This window comes from Leptinotarsa decemlineata, unplaced genomic scaffold (assembly GCF_025532065.1).
Source record: "Leptinotarsa decemlineata unplaced genomic scaffold, Ldec_3_MD MMD2_tig00026328_RagTag_RagTag, whole genome shotgun sequence".
NCBI lineage: Eukaryota > Metazoa > Arthropoda > Insecta > Coleoptera > Chrysomelidae > Leptinotarsa > Leptinotarsa decemlineata.
Window position 1 is genome coordinate 1861138 of NW_027412688.1, and position 19794 is coordinate 1880931.

The following is a 19794-nucleotide window of genomic DNA, read 5'->3' on the forward strand; positions in this document are numbered from 1 at the left end:
TGTGGAATTTATTTCTCCATTCTGGAAACTATTTTTGTGTTCCTTGATGCGGGCTTTGAACATTCTTCCAGTTTGACTCATATAAAACATCGGACATGTCCCACAAAATAATTTATGGACTCGTGATTTTTTTGAAACCGAACTTTTATCTTTGTTATTCTTAATGTGCATGCCTGATTTGTTGTTGGTTTTAAAAGCAATATTTTCACCTTTGTTGTACAGAAAATTTCAAATATTCATAGTGGGTTGGCCTGAGTAGGTTCTGTAACATTCATCCTCATCTCTCCGAATTGGGTAAACTTCCTTCAAAGCGTGGCTGTATAACTTTTTTGATAATAAAGAATGTATTAGACTGCTATCGTAATCATTGTTGACGGCTATTTGTTTTATTATGTTCAGTTTTTTATTGAAATTCGCCTCTCACAAGGGCATATTCATAAGTCTGTGGAGCATACTGTTGAAAGCTGCTACTTTGTGCTGATACAGGTGGGTGGACTAATTGAGAATGATAATATCTGTATGTGCCGGTTTACGATAAATTGAAAAATCATGTTTGTTGTTAACCTTTGTTATTGTCAAATTTATAGAGTCGTCCTTTTCCATCTCCATTGTGAATGTGATAGATTGTTTCCCTGTCAAAAACAACTGATCCACAAAATATGAATAACCTTTCCCCTGTGCAGTCGTTAAACTTCAGACGGGTCATTATCTTAATGACTTCCGAATATTATATATTTGTCAGTCTGGTTTTCGACCGAATCTCAGTTAGGATAGTAACAAATTGTGTGTTTGGTTTTGATAGATTATTTCAAGGCATTTGACACAATCAGTTATCAGCACCTCTTGGTATTATCAAAGAATATACTTATTGTTTGGATATCATGAAAAATTACCTAGTTAGTAGTTTACAGTGTGTAATAACAAGTAATACGATTTCGTTGTTGTGATGGTGCCTTCCAAAGATCTATTATAGTACCTATTTTAATCATGATCTACGAGTTTCGTTCCAAAAATGGGGTGAGTTTTGATTTTTCTCAAAAAATATTCATTTGTTCATCAATTTCTATTTTGTTCCCTGCAAAATAGTCCCCTTCAGGTATAATAATAACGAATCAGTTCTGATAAGCACTTTTTGGTGTGTCCTTGAGCTCTCTCGGCTATTCGATTTCCATCTCCTCTTCTTTTATTTTCATTTGTTTAAGGAAAATATCAATATTAATTCACCAATTGTTGATAATTTCTACTTTTCAGCAAACACAAAAACGTCAATTGAAAAGTAAAGTGAGTTTTTCAAAGCAGATGCTTCATAATCTTCACTTGGTTTTCGTCTTTGTGTAAATAAACAGAAACGAGCTACTCAATAATTTACGAGTTTATTATTTATTGATTATTAGTCAACCTGATGTAGCGTCACATTATGCTTGTGATGGAAAATGTTGACCTTCTTATCAGGTGAGATAAAGTATTGAGTAATTGTATTAATGCAATATCAGAGATACATGTTTGACCTTTCTGGCTAGTTTTACGTTATTCCATATTATCGAAAGTAGTACCACAACACCTCAAAATCAATAATTTGGTATTTAGTAATACCTTGCCTTCCAAGTCAAACTTTTTTACCCGCCTCCGAATAACATTCGATTCGGACTAGCTCGTAGATGTTTTTTGAAAAAAATCAAGTACCGTTTGCAAAAATTGCATCTGCAATTAACTGAAAAAATATGGGTTTTGGTATTGTGCAAATATCTCACAAACTATTTCATATTTTTTGAATTCGAAAAATGATTCAAAAAGAGAAGAAAATTCAACAAAAAAAATCTAACCTTCTGGAACTGTAGGATCAATATTTATAATTTCCTACATGGTTCAAAATATGTCCAATTTTTTTAATCTATTGAATATAAAAATCAAGAGTTGAAAAAATTAAAACACCTACCAGATGAATACATGAAAAATAATCCGTAGTCAATAAAATGTTATCATGATTATCTAGTTAATTATGCATCAGTTAATCAACAACATAATTGGTAAATAACAAATTTTAAAAGGTCTCAGGTCCTGTTTGAAAAATAAAAAATATTTTTACTATTCAATTTTACACCCACGATTTACTCAGTCAGGTTCGAAATTGAAAAACATCATTGATCATCTTATAACTTTTCAACCGACGTATATTTATCAATAACATAAGCTTATTAATTTCACTTTAGATCAATTATATTATGAATTATGATGTTTTTTAAAAACATTATAATTCATAATTCATAATAATGAGATACTTGCAAAAAACCAAACCCAGTTTTTTTAGTCAACTGTCTTGGTGGTGAGGAACGTCGTCAACGTTACATATTCACATCAGGCTTGTCTTTCAAGGACAGTTGAGTCCTACAACGCATTCGTTTTGATTTCAAACAATATAAAAAAAACAAACATTTTAAAAAAAACTATTTTTAGTATTGATTGACGCCACAATTTCACAATCATCCACTGAAAAACACGCCCGATTTGTGGGTTGATCAGAGGTTATTTCAATGACTCGTTCAATTGAAATTAGTCTTGACCTTTGAATGACATTTGCGAAATTGCTAAGATAAAATATCGTTAATCTTCTTTAGCGATACCAACAAATCGTTTCCTTCAATTAAAAACTCATCGCTTTTTGATTCGTGACTGTGGTTGAGAAAGCTCGTCAAAATGAGAGTTCTGGTAAGTTGAGAGGAGATTGTTAATTGGCTTCCTTTTTGCGAATAATAGAACGCAGTTTTTCTGTTACTGGTGTATTTTTTTGGTCCATCAGAATATTTTCAATGGAATTTTTCTGTTTTATGGTTTTGTATGCATTATAACTACAAGAAATTAAAATATTTACGAATGTTTAATTACACAAATTCCAAATACTCAGTGTCACCCATAAAATGTGCCTATTGTGGTAATTTACTTTCACTTTCATAAGTGAAATAATATCTTCCATAACTGGTCAGTGTATATGTACATAATATCATTATTGAATGTGATGAAACTATCAGTTGGTTGTAGCATTTACCATTCATAAAACCTCAATAACTAACTAACAACTTCTACATCATGCTATTATATTCTAAACATCCAAATTTTGAAGACTATTACTAGTCAAAAATTTTTATCTAATAATAATATAATAATAATAACTTTTAATCACACTGAAAAAATATACAAATCTAGTATTCCATGTTATGATCTCTGTACCGACCTCTATACCGAAAACTTATGTAATACATTAATATAACTGAAATTTGTTTTATTTATACATATGAATAAATATGTATACAGATATATACACATACATACATAGTGTATCTATGTACCTATATATATGTATATGTACCTATATATGATTTGCCCCGTTTCATTGAACATGGTAAGCCATTCATGTATGCCGAAGATACAAGCATCATAATAGAAAATGTAATCTTACGGAATACAAAAAATCGCCAAGATAAGCCGGAGCAATGGCTTTCAACCACCTTCCAGGAAAAATTGAAGATATTCCCGATAACAAAAAGTTTAAAAACAATTAAAGACATTTTTATTAAAGACATTTTTATTCACTAAGTGAATTTTCAAATCATAAAGAAAAGTAAGTTATGTTTTTCTTTTTATATTACTTTCACTGTATTTTTATATGTTTCTACAATTATCTTATCTACAAAGAAAGAAAGAAAAGAATAAAAAACCTGAGAGCTTAGAATGTCATCCACTTCCTAATTGAAATAGAAATATAAAACAAATTTTTATTTGAATTGAGAGGATTATATTTTCAGGAGGGATCAACTTTTGGAAAAAAAGGGTTTTGGCTCTCTGCTTCTCCATCTTCATACAAAAATATTTTACTTCATCCATAATATTCAAACACAAAGTAAATAATAATACACACTCTTCATAAAGAATATATCAGACTAGTCAAAATTGTGAGACGCGTATTAACTAACACATTAACACATTTAGATATTTGAAATATAAAATGTGATAGGAATCACACGTTAAAAGGTGAGACCTCGTTAGTCCTTAGCTCGCACAAGTTTCTCAACTTCTGAGAGGTGTCGTTTGTATGGGGGCCACAGCTGATTAACGAAAAAATAAATTTTAAACAGATTTTAAACATATTCAAACAGTATACAAGGTGTAACATAAGTACGTTAAAATATTCAAGTGAGGTATTCCTGAGAAAATTTTAATAAAAAAAAGTCTAAATGAACTTGTGACCGAAAATGCTTCGTTTCGGAGATACGGGGTGTTGAAATTGAATTTTTTTGTTCGCTTTTTGAAAATAACTCTTGCAAAAAATCTGTTATTTGCACGAAATTCGGTATCCGGTGTTTTTTGACGTGGGAAATCATAATTTCGTATCAATTTTCAAGTAGCAGCTAGAGGGCGCTGCGTACACTGTCATTATTTATTTCAAATTGCCCTAACTTTTTTGACAGTGAACTTTTGGTACTTTTTATGGAAAAACCTAATTCCCACACCTTTTCCAAGTAAAAAAGGTACACCTTCTCAACAACGCTGGAGGTGACCGTTTTCGAGATATAGACTTATAGACTTTTTTTCTCAAAACTGTCTCAGGAATACGTCACTTGAATATTTTCACGTACTAATGTTACACCCTGTATACGAAGTATGTTTAAAAAATAAAGTGAATTTAAATTTTTCCCACAAAACATTAATTTATTCATCAATTTTGTATTTTGTCCCCTTCAAATATAATGATAATTAGTGATGAAATTGATAATGAGGGTAGATCTCACTTGAAATAATATAAAGTACCAGGTAGTTTTTGTGATTATTGAATTATATCAATAGACATGAACTCGAAATTTTCTGCTCTAGTCTCCTAATGATTTGAGTTTTGAGTGTTTTAATAAAATAGAATTGTTCATTGATGCTGAGTTGTTGAGACAAATTTCGAAGCGTAACTGCATTTCCGCAAGTTATACCATTTTGCGTATATCAATAATAACTTGTTTTTCTCAAACTACATACATACGATTCCCGTTTTTTTTACTTTTCTATGTTTTTATGTCGTTGTTTCTTATGTTTCATCCGATGTCCTTTATAATCTTCGAAGCAGTTATGATAAGAACTTTTTGATATTTCCTTGAGCTCTTTCTGCGATTTGGTTTTAATCTCCTTCTTTACGTGGGTCTCCCCAACCTTGGAAACAGAAAAAAATTAAAGGGAGTGAAATCTGGCGAATACGGTGGCTGAAGCATGATAACGGTGTTGGTTTTGGCCATAAAATTACGAACAAGCAATGATGAGTAAACAAGTGCTTGAGTTGTAAATGCCATGAATTGTTTTTCCACAACACCCATGATCATTCAACAATTCTTGAGCGAAGGTCATGCGACGTGATTTGACGATTCTCCATAACAATTTTCTTCAAAATCCATTTTATTAAAACACTCAAAACCTATATATTTTGCAGACTAGAGTAGATAATTTCGAGTTCATGTCTACTGACATAATTCAATAATCACAAAATCTACCTGGAACTTCATATCACTTCAAGTAAGATCTACCCTTATTATCAATTTCATCGTTACCAAACAAAATAATGAAGGGCAATTAAACAAATCTACTTGTTATCGATGATGTCATCGCCCTCACTCACATTTTGTTTACATAGGATGACTTTCAATTTGAAATCTATACATTCGGCTGAGTTGCTATTATGTTTTCAGAATACGAACCCAATTTCTCTAATAGACCCATCTGAACTTATGAGGCCAGAGCCGTTGTTTGCTTCGAAACCTGTTGGACAATTCAGAGACTACTCTGTAGATGAAAATGATCCTATCAAAGAAAGAGTGAGGAAGACCTACACGGATATGCATACAAACCAAACTTTCGACTTTGTGAAAGGTGAGGATCTGTAACATCTTTAAACAAACTTTTTTATTATTAGAAATTATTGTTGTTAGGAAATGGTTAACAATAACAAGAAGTGATAAGTTAGTTTCATTTCTTGAAGTTATAAGCTACTTTGAAACTGTTGAACACCATTTTTGAACATATCTAAATTATTTGGAGAGAGACAGTTCTGATACTTCTCATTATAAATAAATTGATGTTGAGAAGTATAATTTCGAAACAAACTTTCATTTATATGCTCCAAAAAAAAATTGACTTCAAAATAAATCAAACCCATCAATTATAGTAATAATAATGTTTTTTTGGTAACAGCAGTGAAAAACTCTCTCCGCGATAAGTATCAGCCCAAATTCGACAGATCTGGTCATCGGAACTGTCGGGGAAGAACAAAGTTGCTGCTTGCCGTTCCAATCCTACTCTACTCGTTTGGAGTAGTGAAGTGGACTCGGGAGCTGTATGAATTCGACGTAAAGACCCAAAAAATGATGCATCTCTATAGGAATTTGCATCCCAAATCGTCCGTTCCAAGGTTAAACTTCCTTCGACAACAGAGAGACCGTGGACTTTTGAGTTTGGAGTATCTACATGACAGAATGGTGCTGGATACAGCCTGTAAAGTCGTCAGGAGTTCGGATCCCCTTCTCTGCATGGTTCGTGACCATGAGAGAGCAGGAATTGGAGCGTTTCTCTTAAGGGCGGTTGCTCGAGCAGCTGATGAACTAGGTATAGTTTTCGACACTGAAAGAGGTGACCACACCTCTGTCACCGAGTTGGTACCTGTTCAGCAAAAAACTCAGATAAAGGCCGCAGAGATCACCTCACCTCTGCGGAAACACAAGGATAAGCCAATGCATGGGGTCTTCTTCAATAACATTGAAGACCTTGGCTTATCAGAGCGCCTGACGTTCGCTTTTCTCAGGTCGAGTGGGCTGAAGTCGGAAACTGAGGGGTTCATCATGGCTTGCCAGGATGGTGTCTTCAACACCTCAGTCTACCGCAGTTGCTTGATGGGTATAGAGGTTCCTGACACAAGGTGCAGGGTCTGCCGGGAGGCGCCCGAGACCCTAATGCAATTGCTATCAGCATGTCCAGCATATGCGGTCTCGGCCAATATCCATCGACATAACGCGGCCCTAAGAGTGCTATATTACCATCTACGGCACTCTTACGGTATTGACGAGACACCGGTGTTGCCCTACGCTCCGGGGGATATTGAATCCGTTGTGGGGAACGAGAAGTGCCGAATTCATTGGAACTATTCGTTCCCCACCCTCAGGCTCATACAAGCTAATAAGCCTGATGTAGTCCTTCTCGACCACCAGACCAAAACGATATTTGTCGTGGAGTTTTCAGCTCCTGGCAAGACGAATATCGTCAGAAAAGAGGGGGAAAAACGGATAAAATATCGAGATTTTCTCTTCGAACTCCGCAGACTCTATCCAGATCACTCTGTCAAGATGGTTGTTCTGATTATTGGATTCCTTGGTGGAATGATGTCCTCTCTACTTTCGAATCTTAAAATCATACCGGCTTGTCGCACTACGGTAGAAATCTTAGCCGCACAGATGCAGAAGGCTGTCATTCTTGGCTCACTGCGCTTGCTCAGGGTACATGATTCTCGGACCCAATGATCACTCACCCCACGGTGTGGGGAGTGGTCATAGGTTGATAGTGCTGGCGCGCCCTCCCGAATATATCGGGGCTTCGGGGGATAGGTCCTGACCAGCGCACACTACGGTGGAAAAAAAAAACATGTAGATGTATAATATATAGAGATTACAGTACATTAATAACAATTATTTGGAAGTATACTCAAAATACTTTTAATGGGTTTTATAATTATCCTTGGATATTCTGTGGAACAGTAAAAGTATAACCAAAATTGAGTTGCTCTGAAAAGAGAAGAGGATTTTATTACATAAACCAGTTTTTACATTTTCAACAAAACATTCTCCAACATTAATTAATCTCAAACTAACCTGAAAAGAGAAACAACATTTAAAGCTATTGCTTCACCAGTTCCTATTAATTTTTTGAATTGCAATATCTTCTTCAACATAACTAACCTACATATTCATCACATGGAGACATGTGACCCACAGAACCATAGATTCCAAAGAGTTCACAGATAAACTATACATCAAAGTTATTACGCGGCAAATTCAAATTAAATGAAGTGTCACTCACTTCGTTTACATACTCATTGATGAATAAAAACATATCTCTAAAAGGTACTCTTTAACTTTCCGTTTGAAAGTAGACAATAATGGGATAGTCTTTATATTTGAAGGCAGACAATTGAATAACTTGGAGCCTGCTAGAGAGGGTGATTTTTGAAACAATCTTGTACGATGTTGCTGCAGTTTAATTAGATTTCCATTTTTTGTTGAGTAATTGTGGCACTTTACATAAGTTTCAATTTCAGACTCCTTCTTCTTTACAAAAAGCAGACAATTATAAATGTATATAGATGGTAGCGTTGAATATGTGTGTCGAAGACCATACGGCATACGTATTATCTTTTTTTGAGAAATGAATGGTCGACTGATATTAATCCCTTTTCCCTACAAAAGCACATTGTAAGGTAGTACGGAATAATTAATCACATTAATTACATTATTCAATTTATATGGTATGAAGCTTGTGGCGGAATTAATTTATTTTCAACCTTGACATTAGCATTTCTTTCAAAAAAATGGGAGTGAACTTGCGACAAGCTTGTATATCATATAAAATGTGTAACGTATTTTTTTTTTGTTTTTAGGGCATGCAAATAAAACTTGTTTTTTCGATTTTTATACTAATGATTTGTTTTTCATTTTTTATTCATCACCGGACATATTTCTATTATTTTCATTTCATTTTACGATTCATTATTCATTGGTCGGTTCCAACAACATTTGTTCGAGCAACTAACCTAACCTTACCTCTGCCGAGTTATATTTGAAATCGAAATGACGGATGTCTCCGCCATTTTAATTTTTTTCCTTCAACCTTGTTTTGTTGTTCCTGTCATGAGGGTACGTAAAAATAACTAGTCCATCATCTTGGGTGATCCGCTTCGTTGAGTTTAGAGAGACTTCATTCAATTTTTTGTCTTGTTTACAGTAAACTCTTCCATTCCATACTCATATCATGTGACTGCAAAAACAATAATGAGCCCATCATCTTTAGGTGGTCGGTATTCAATGCAGAATAATATCATTTCATTGCTGTGTTTTTTTTTCAGTAAATTATTTTATTCAATACTCATGTCGCAGTTTTGCATCCAAAATAGCTAGTCCGCCATCTTGGCAGTTCGCCATCTTGCGCAAAAGGTCACATTGGATTCAGAATTATTTCATCCGATGAGTTGGTACAATTTGTTTTCAAAATGTTTGAATTTGTATTCAGTTCATACCTAAACGTTGGTGAAATTATTAATCATTGAGTTGGTAGAAGATCATGTGATTCAAAACGTTATATTTTATGAAGCACTTTATTATAATTCCAGAATAGTAGGCACTAAATTCTCAGAAATGACTGATGTTTTTGCCTTAATCTATCTCTTGTAGTAGCACACGGAAATTATAATAAACAGATGAGGAAAAACGATGATAAAATATATATAATCACAAATTTAACAACGATATTTTCGTTTTATTGAAAAAATATTTTTGAAAATATTATGTATTATATACTATAATCAAGAATTTAGACAGTATGAACACCCCTGGAAAGCTATTGTACAGTGAAACCTCACAATGAAATGTTTTACTTGAAAACCTTAATACGGTCAATCCGATCACATGAATTAGATTATGATCAGTTTCATCATTTTCACGCCCTTTGTTTGTAGTATGAAAATTTGAAAATTTGTTCTCGGGGTGAGTGGCGGGGGATCACTGTCTCTCTCTTATGGGTTTTTGACAGTCCCCCGGTGCAGACCACACGGCACTCACCCAGTAAAGTTATCGGTCAACCACCCAATCCCGCGTCTGCGGGTAACAGGCGTTGGCCGGTTTCAAGCTAGATGTGTGGGAGAGGTGCCTCGCAAGAGCCCTCGGCGGTTACTCATTCAACGCTGGAAAGGTAACTTTCCTAACATGAGTGCCCCTCGGGGTAACGTAAGGGTATGCGGTGCAGACCACACGGCGTACACCCAAAAGTTGTTGATGAACCGCCCTATCCCGCACCTACACGGGTAATGGGCGCGACATCTTCGACATATGATGTGTGGTAGAGGATGCTCGATAGAGTCCTCGACGGTTACTCATCAAACGTTGGAGAGGGAACTTTCCTAACATGAGTTCTAGGGGGTAGGTAGCGAGCCTCATCTCCAACTGGCGTTGGCCTCTTAGGGGCAGCAGCTCCACTAGCGGGTAAAGGGATACAGGGTTGCGGTAATCAATTCATGGGTGCATTGCAGCCCCATACCGAGGCACTGGACGGCTTATGCTGTTTCGTGATCCTCGCCTGCTTCTGTACGGATCCGAGCGTTCGAGGTGTCGGGGCTCGCGGTCCTTCCGGGCTCTAGTATCCGAGTCTAGTCTTGGAGGGCACCAAGGCAGACGCTTGAGGTGTCGGACCCCGGTTGGACGGAGCTACTAGTATCCGAGCTTAGGACCCCGACCGGCCACTTCCGGGACCATATTCCCAACTGATTTGGCATGGTTGGCGGGGCCAGGTGTGCCACGCGAGCATTCTCTGGCGAAAGAAGAGCTTAGTTAACTTGTACGAACGTTCGGTCGAACGCTGCCGATGGTCCTGTCTCTTGGTTAGCCACACTAAGTAGATGTAAGGAGGCGACTCCGGGTTCGGTGAGCGGGAGGAAGACCTGCGAAATACTGTTGGTGTGGGGTGAGGGGCGGTACCCGCAAGGATTTCCCAAAAATCCACCCCTCCACACCCGATCGCATCCAACGCCAGGGTGCGTCTGGGGGGCCTAACCGGCCCCCCAGGCCCCCCGGTGCGGTCGTAACTATGACTCTCTTAATAAGATGTGTTAGGAATCAAACGCCAGAAGGTAAGACCTCGTTAATCTATAGGTCAACTTTTGAGAGTTATCGTTAGTAGGGGGGTGACAGTTAGTTAACGGGAAAACAGATTTCAACAGATTATAAAACATCAAGATTTACCAAACAGTTCATATTTGTTTCAGCGAAGATTGAAAAATATACCAAATTTAACCACCTCAAATATACAATGAGGGAAGCTCTGGAGAAACTGAATGACTTGGTAGATGAAAGTGATCCTGACGTCAACATCCCAAATATCGTCCACGCTTTCCAAACTGCAGAAAGGATTCGCAAGGACTATCCGGACGATGATTGGTTTCATCTAACCGGACTAATTCACGATGCTGGAAAGGTAGACATGCCTTTTTTTTTAGCTATTTTTGGGGAAAAAGAATAATCTATTTTCAGATCAAGAGTTATCAGTGGTTGTTTTTGAAGTATTCACCAAAAACTAGAATTGTCAAATTTCGTTTTATTACTCTACCACCTCCATTTCGATCGATACAAAAAGAGACAGATGAACTTTTGTAACTGATTCATATCAACCAATTTGCAGGCGAAGTTTCGTTCGTTAGATTTCTTCATCAACTTCTTTTTTTTTAATACGGATCTCTAGATTTTTCATCGATTTTTGTAGCCACTGTGATAACATATCCAGCTATGTATTACAATATACGTATTTCCCGGCCTTCTTCATCAAAGACAAAGTATTTGTCTCGACTTCCATCAATATTGACGAATCGAAAGACATAATTTGATAACAGGGTATAAATGAAATGAAATAATTTTCTAATTTCATCACCAACAGCGAACCCATGAAGAAATTCATTGAAAAAGAAGAGAAAAATTCCCAATTCTCAATCTGAACACAAAAAATACATCTCACGTTATTGTAGTGTAGATCCAGGTGACCACACGTGGTGAACCACCCCATGCGCGTCCCACTGTCCTCCGACATTGCTCACAAGCCACGTATGCTCTTTTTGCTCTGCTCTGTAGATGATAGTTCCATGTTAGCTTCCTGTCGAGGATAGTACCAAGGTATTTTTACTAAAGAGTAATAATTCGTTATTGAAATTTCAGGTCCTGGCATTTTTCGATGAACCACAATGGTGTGTTGTGGGAGATACTTTTGTCGTTGGCTGTGAATGGAGCGATAATATTGTGTATAGAGAGACATCGTTCAAAAATAATATTGATGGAAAAAACCCTAAATACAAGTGAGTAAACTCCAAGAAATGTTCCTAGAAAACTGCACCGTTATTAATTATCATTATCCTATGAAAAATGAGCTCACTGATCAGAATATCTTATAATTACATTTCACTTGGAGGTTCTAATGGATGAAAAAATCACTGTGGTCATGTTTTTATATAAACTCGTGAATAACAAGTTGATTGTGAGATACTTGATAACAGTAAAGCATTCAATACCTTGGATGCTTCTTTATTGTCCATAACCGCAAGGTTCAGTTCTGGGACCGTTCCTTTTCGCAATTTATATAAGAGACTTTCATGAATTGTTAGTTTTGGTAAAATACATCACTACGCCGATGGTACTCAATTGTATAATACATTCAGCTTTAAAGATATTACACTCGCAAATGAAAATATTAACAAAAACCTTAAAACTCTATATGATGTATCCTGTGCGCATATTCTTACTATCAATCCAAAGAAATCCTAGATCATGTTATTTGGTCCCAAAAGTAAAAGAAATATTTTGTGTGAGGCATAGTTGATCCGTGTCAAAAATAACATAATTCCTTTTGTGAATGAATGTAAAAATCTGGGCTTGTGGTTACATACAGACTTGAGATTCACGAAGCATGTGAGACATCTATGTAAAACGTCATTCAATGTATTGAGACAACTTTTTCCAAGTAGACACCTTTTATTAAAAAGTCTGAAGTTGAGTCTCTGTGAAACACTTATTTGTTGTGTCAGATTTTCCTACGGTATCCGAAAGTATGATCACATAAGTCCGTCCTTTCGAGATTCTGGATGGATTTCACTCAAATATCTAAGAGCAATCCATTTGCTTAGTTTCAAGCGTAGAATTTTTGTTTCGGGATATCAGCAGACCGGTTTCGTAAAAATTGAAATTCTTCAGAGCAAAATTTCTCGAACTATGCTAAAGCGAACCACAAACAACATGTTTGTCATCGCCCTATCTGCCTGTGAACGAGGTAACCAACCACATATCCGAATTTGCCCAAATTTCTCGTATAATTTGACAATTTGAAGTATTCTTTACTGAAATTCCAAAATAGTAGGAACTATATTCTCTAAAATAACTGACGTTTCTGCCTTAATTTCTCTCTTGCAGTGGCATACGGAAATTATATTAACTAGATGAGGAGAAATGATGATAAAATTTATAGAATCATAACCTTGACAACAGTGCCTTTGATTTATTGCAATAATATTTCTGAAAATTCAGTGCCTGCTATTATGGAATTGTACTGTACTATATCTACGGGTACATTCGTGAAAAGTCTTTCACTAATCACTGAGTTTTCAATTTTGATATTTTTCAGATTGTGGAAGGTAAAAATACCTAAAGAATGTCGCTAAAAATATCGTATTTTACTCAATTATCCCAAACATATATTGGTTTTGACCCTGATAAAGCTAATGTTGCCATCAAACCCAATTGTAGTATCATTACAGTACAAAATATGGAATATACGAACCAAACTGTGGACTGGACAACTTGATTCTGTCTTGGGGCCATGACGAGTACTTATACAGAATGTTGTTGCACAACAAAACGAAGCTACCTCCTCAAGCTCTCGCAATGATAAGATACCACAGTTTTTATCCATGGCACTCTTCTGGCGATTACCAACATCTCCTCGCTCCAGAAGATGAAGAAACCAAAAAGTGGGTTCTCAAATTCAAGTAAGTCGATGGTTTCTATGTAGAAGACGTCGGTCCGACTGAATATCCAGAATATAGTTTTAACGCGTTTCGAAGAGAAATCAGAAGAATGGACATTATCAACTCTTTGGTTTCATTGTTCAGGAATCAAATCTATGTAAATAAATGATAGTCATTTATCGCATATTCAGACATATAAAGAGTATTGTAAAAAAATTCCGACAAGATACATAAAATATTTCAATGTTAGTTTCCATTCAATATGCCCAAACAGTAAATACGCTGCCTGTTCAAAAAATGAAGTGTAATTTCACTTTTCTCAAAAATATTTAAATATTTTATTTACCAAAGTAGCCCCCCCTCCTGGGCTTTTCCAGAGGGACAATTGGACTATGGTTTCGATTTTATAGCCATGATTCGTGACCACTTATGACCGTTTCAAGCAAATTTGGGTCGCCATCGACGTCATTCAACAATTCCTGAGCGATGTTCATTCCATGTTTATTCCATTTTTCACACAAAATTGATGCAAAGTGTTCTGATCTATTTTTTCGATCGCAGAAAATCGCCGAACAAACAAAATACTTCTAATTTTCATACCTCTACCAGGTGGGTTGGCTCTCCTTGTTCATCTTTCACTGCCTGAACCACTGTACGTTTTTGGTAGTGCATTGGCTTGGTATGTGGAGGTTGAGCAAACCGGCCATCGGATGCCTGCTTTCACGTAGCCCCGCTGGATACGGGAATGATAGAATCACTTGTGGTTCTCTTATTCCCTAACTGAATGACATTCCAACGATGGCTTAATACTAAAGTGTGTGTATCCGTGGCGAGAGGATGAATGACACTGAGCCTATCAGCTGTCTCTACGGAACCTTCGAGATATCGGGCGCCCTCTCGTCGTTGCATCGCCTTGTCACGGTAATGCGGGGCTCTGCCGTGCTAAGTCTATAGAGCTAAGTCTCTATAGACTTAGCTCTATATAGACATCCATCTCCTCTATAGGAGATGGATGTCGAGTTCTGTAAAATTTAATCCAGGAGCGAGTCTATAGAGGAGATGGATGTCGAGTTCACGACTCCAACGGACCTCCCTGTAAATTTAGTTCAGGAGCGAGTCTATAGAGGAGATGGATGTCGAGTTCACAACTCCCTGTAAATTTAATCCAGAAACGAGTCTCCATGGGAGATGGATGTCGAGTTTACGACTCCAACGGACCTCCCTGTGAATTTAGTTCAGGAGCGAGTCTACAGAGGAGATGGATGTGGAGTTTACGACTCCAACTGACCTCTCTGTAAATTAAGTTCAGGAGCGAGTCTACAGAGGAGATGGGTGTCGAGTTTACGACTCCAACTGACCTCTCTGTAAATTCAGATCAGAAGCGAGTCTACAGAGGAGATGGATGTCGAGTTCTGTAAAATTCGATCCAGTAGCGAGTCTACAGAGGAGATGGATGTCGAGTTTACGACTCCAACTGACCTCCCTGTAAATTTAATCCAGGAGCGAGTGTCTATGGGAGATGCATTTTGAGTTTATGACTCCAACGGACCTCCCTGTAAGTTCAGTTCAGGAGCGAGTCTACAGAGGAGAAAGATGTCGAGTTCTGTAAAATGTAATCCAGGAGCGAGTCTACAGAGAAGATGGATGTCGAGTTTACGACTCCAACTGACCTCCCTGTAAATTTAGTTCAGGAACGAGTCTACAGAGGAGATGGATGTCGAGTTTACGACTCCAACTGACCTCTCTGTAAATTTAGATCAGAAGCGAGTCTACAGAGGAGATGGATGTCGAGTTTATGACTCCAACTGACCTCCCCGTAAATTTAATTCAGGAGCGAGTGTCTATGGAAGATGCATTTCGAGTTTATGACTCTAACGGACCTCCCTGTGAGTTCAGTTCAGGAGCGAGTCTACAGAGGAGATGGATGTCGAGTTTACGACTCCAACTGACCTACCTGTAAATTTAATCCAGAAGCGAGTCTACAGAGGAGATGGATGTCGAGATCACAACTCCAACTGACCTCCCTGTAAATTCAGTTCAGGAGCGAGTCAACAGAGGAGATAGATGTCGAGTTTACGACTCCAACGAACCTCTCTGTAAATTTAGTTCAGGAGCGAATCTACAGAGGAGATGGATGTCGAGTTCACGACTCTAACGGACCTCACTGTGAATTTAGTTCAAGTCCGAGTCGACAGAGGAGATGGATGTCGAGCTTACGACTCCAATTGACCTCCTTGTAAATTTAGTTCAGGAGCGAAAGCTGCGGCGTATGCAGAATCTGTCCCAGGTGGGAAAACTAACCCCCCATGAGCGGGTTAGTAAACGTTTGCGCTCAAATGAGGTTTTACAAAAACCCTCATATGGGAAGGTTGTCGTGGGTATTGAGGTGGGAATCTTGCAACTAGACTATCCGACTACCTCATTAACTGAGCATATACTTTGTGCCTGCCCCGCTGGGGACCGAATCAGGTCTTTAGAGTTCGGAATAGCCGTACTTTCACTATCTGACCTGAAAGACCACCAACCATATAAACTAATCGGCTTCCTTAAGAAGCTGGGTTTGTTTGGCCGAGTGAGAATAGGTGTGAGCCACAACAAACCCTTGCGGGTTGCGGTTTAGGGTCGAATAGACCCACTCACTTTGGACGTAACCTAACCATTCCTCTACCAACATAAAAAAATCGCTAATCGGATGTACGTATCGCGCGAAATTTGAAAATTCACCTTGTTTTTTGAACAGTCAACGTAATTTTTATTTCAATGTGTGAATTGTTACTGGTATGCTTTTTTAAGATCATTTTGTAGTATCCAAAGTCATCAAACACAATACTTCGTTGTCCATTCTCCAACTTCTATATTTTCGTTTCAAGACTGCTCAGACCCTGTATTGAATTATGTTTGAATTTTTCAGCACCTATGATTTGTATACCAAGAGTGCCGACGTTCCAGATATTGAAAAATTGTGGCCGTACTATGAAAGCCTGATAGAAAAATATATACCTGGAGTTTTAGAATGGTGAATTTTCAAATATCGCTATAAACAGATTGATTATAAAACAGAAAATAAATATTTTTATTGAAATTGGTGTGAAAAATTCAATTGAAATTTTACTGACAATGATGCTGGTACATCATTGACAGCAACAGTTGGAAATAAAAAGTTAATGTTAATGAGATATATTTTTTCCATATCTGCCTGAAATATCATACGGAAGATTTGAATTGTAATCATCTGCGTTCTTCAACCGATATGTGTTGCACATACTTCAGATCTTTTTTAAATTCAGAACAAAAGCACTACAGGGAAATCCTCAAGGCGCTCTCAGAGCGGTGCCTGTGCAAAAGTAGCGATTCACGTTGGATTTGGATCGCTGAAGATTAAATTTATTTGTAAAAACGTTTTTAGGAAGTTTATTCCTCGTACACGCAGTTCTCCAAATGAAAGAGTTCTTTAGCAGTGAAGCTCAAGTTGTACTGAGTTGAACCTCAAAACGCTTTTGGTGCAATCAAATGTGCCAAGTCACTTGAACACTTCCCTTGAAAGCATCTATACAAAAGAGTCAAATCTCCAACCTATCTTCGATGTTCCATACTATCAAGGTTGCATATGATAGGCGAATGGCTCTTTTATGAATTGAATCTAGCAGCTTCAGGGTACGCTTAGAGGCAGAGCTCCAATATTCCAAAGAAGGTCTTATCTGAGCTTCAGAATTTACTGAGGTGTGTACAGTTTTCTGGTTCGGAACAGTGTTCCAAGCTTTTGAGAAGCAGCCTTTGCAATTCCAGCGACATGATTGTACCAAGACATATTGGTGTCCATTCCAACCCCCAACAAACTCATCGAAACAGAAAGCGGAATTGTCTCTTTTTGGACAGTGATGCCTGGGTTTTTGTGGCATTGAATTGAACTTTAACTCACTGGTGAGAAGTTAAGTGTATTGGTATAGATATGTGGATGAAGTCCTGGTAGATTTCACAGGACAAAGAAAAGAAACGAACAAAATGAATGATGATGAAGTGCTGAAGAAAAAGGAATAGCCCTGAACCATCACTATAGTCTGCTGTTTTGAAGTAATGCCAGAGGACGGTTCCAGAGTAGCCTGCTTGACTCACGAGTGAGTTTTTAGTCGGTAAAAATCCGGTCTTTCTCGAATATTTTTCCACTCGCCTGAAAAAAACTACTAGTACTATGTCTAATAAAACGAAGATTCGTCAGGAAAACACATATTGTAGATATCATTATTGTCACTAATAAAATTCTTTATTTCCCAAAACTCATCATTGGGAAGCAACGACTATTGAACAACAGGGAGAGAGAGAAAGAGAAAATGATTGGAATTTTCCAAAGATCAAAGAAAAAAGTGCTTTGGAAAGCGATAACTAATTTCCATATAACTACAAACAGACACTGCTGAAACGATTATACAAATTGGCAAAATAAAAATGAGAATTTCTCTGTGGAAAACATGTAATGAATTTCCATTTGAAATACAAAGCATTTGACCTATTTTTGATATTAACTGTTTCAAAGCAAACATAAAATTGACTAGATGAAAGTGCATCCTTTATTGAGTTCATTCTATTTGCAGGGTAAATGCACACAGTTCTGCTGGTTTCGAATTCGATTCGATACATTTATTCAATACAAATTTGCGTTATTTCAATGACTCCATAGAAATTTCATTTCGAATTGCTAAAATACTTCCTTTCATCTTCCAGATATTTATTCCATCCAGCGTATCGTTGAAAGCTTTATTCGTTCATGAACATACACAGGATGCTCTGATATGCACTTTTTGGTATGTCCTTGAGCTCTCTCATCGATTCGATTTTCATCTCCCCAATCGTCGCAAAACGCCGTCCTTTCATAGGTATCTTCAATCTTGGGAATAGGAAAAAGTCGCATGGGGGCAAATCTGCTGAATACAATGGTTGGGGGTATAATTCCGGTGTTGTTTCTGACCAAAAAATTACGAACAAGTAATGACGAGTGAGCAAGCACATTATCGCGTTTCAAAAACCATGAATTGATTTTTCCACAATACCAGACGTTTTCTTCGTACTGGTTCTCGCAAACAGCGCATACATTCAAGATGATAACCCTTATTGACCAAACGACCATGTGGCAAAAAGTCCTGATACACTACGTCACGGTTATTGAAGAAAACAGTGAGCAAAACTTTGACATTTGAACGAACTTGGCGTGCTTTTTATTTACACTCGACCAAATGAACCCAGCTTCTTAACGAAACCGATTAGTTTGTATGGTGAGTGGTCTTTCAGGTCAGATGATAAGAGTACGGCTCCGCCGAACACTAAAAACCTGATTCGGTCCCCAGCGGGGCAGGCACAAAACAAATGCTCTGCTGTTTCATCTTTAATGAGGTAGTCGGATAGTCAAGGTGCAAGATTCCCACCTTGATACCCGCAACAACCTTTTCATATGAGGGTTTTTGCGATGCCTCAGAATCACCCGTTCAGGGCTTTTTTGCTACTGGTTACTTGAGCTCAAATGTTTGCTAACCTGCTCATGTGGGGTTTGTTCCTCTACCTAGAGCAGATTTTGCGTACGCTGCTCAAGAATTTGGTGCAAGGCAGTTTCATAAGGTACCTTGCCCTAGAGGAGACGACTCAGTCGTTTCTTGGCTGCATCACCAAACCATTTTTTAGGTTCAGTTATTGGATCAGGAGTTGGAGAGCTCTCGCTCCTGATTTGGAATCTGAATTTACAGGAAGTCAGTTGGAGTCGTGAGCTCGACATCCATCTCCTCTGTAGTTAGGTATACCACAGTTGTTCAGGCAGTGAAAGATGAACAAGGACAGTCAACCCGCCAACTATTCACGTAGCCGGTCGGTAGCTGGGCGGTTCGACGTGGGTGCTTTGATCACTCAGTCAACTGGATGATGTGTGAGTCGATGGTTCACATAACAGGCTGAACGGTTGATTTCCACTTGCTATCGTCCAAACAGTGTTAGGAATCACACGTCAAAATATGAGACCTCGT

General features: G+C 37.5%; 1 protein-coding gene across 2 annotated transcripts; it reads left to right on the forward strand.

The window, feature by feature from the left end:
• Positions 1 to 832: 832 nt before the first annotated feature.
• On the forward strand, positions 833 to 16871 carry Miox (Myo-inositol oxygenase). 2 transcript variants are annotated; one of them, XM_074182010.1, is made up of 6 exons: positions 833 to 1017; positions 5721 to 5901; positions 11051 to 11259; positions 11991 to 12127; positions 13580 to 13810; positions 16701 to 16871. In XM_074182010.1, the coding sequence occupies exons 1-6, from the start codon at positions 988 to 990 to the stop codon at positions 16807 to 16809; spliced, it is 897 nt and encodes a 298-aa protein (XP_074038111.1). In that variant the 5' UTR covers positions 833 to 987; the 3' UTR covers positions 16810 to 16871. The 2 variants fall into 2 exon arrangements, with proteins under 2 accessions (XP_074038111.1, XP_074038112.1); XM_074182011.1 differs by lacking the exon at positions 833 to 1017 and adding an exon at positions 2547 to 2706.
• The last annotated feature ends 2923 nt before the right edge of the window (positions 16872 to 19794 follow it).

Excerpts from the sequence above, each read along its gene's own strand:
- Miox (XM_074182010.1), top strand. The coding sequence starts at position 988 with ATGATCTACGAGTTTCGTTCCAAAAATGGG. Across the intron at positions 1,018-5,720 it reads AGTTTCGTTCCAAAAATGGG|AATACGAACCCAATTTCTCT; the intron begins GTGAGTTTTGAT and ends TTATGTTTTCAG. Across the intron at positions 5,902-11,050 it reads AACTTTCGACTTTGTGAAAG|CGAAGATTGAAAAATATACC; the intron begins GTGAGGATCTGT and ends TATTTGTTTCAG.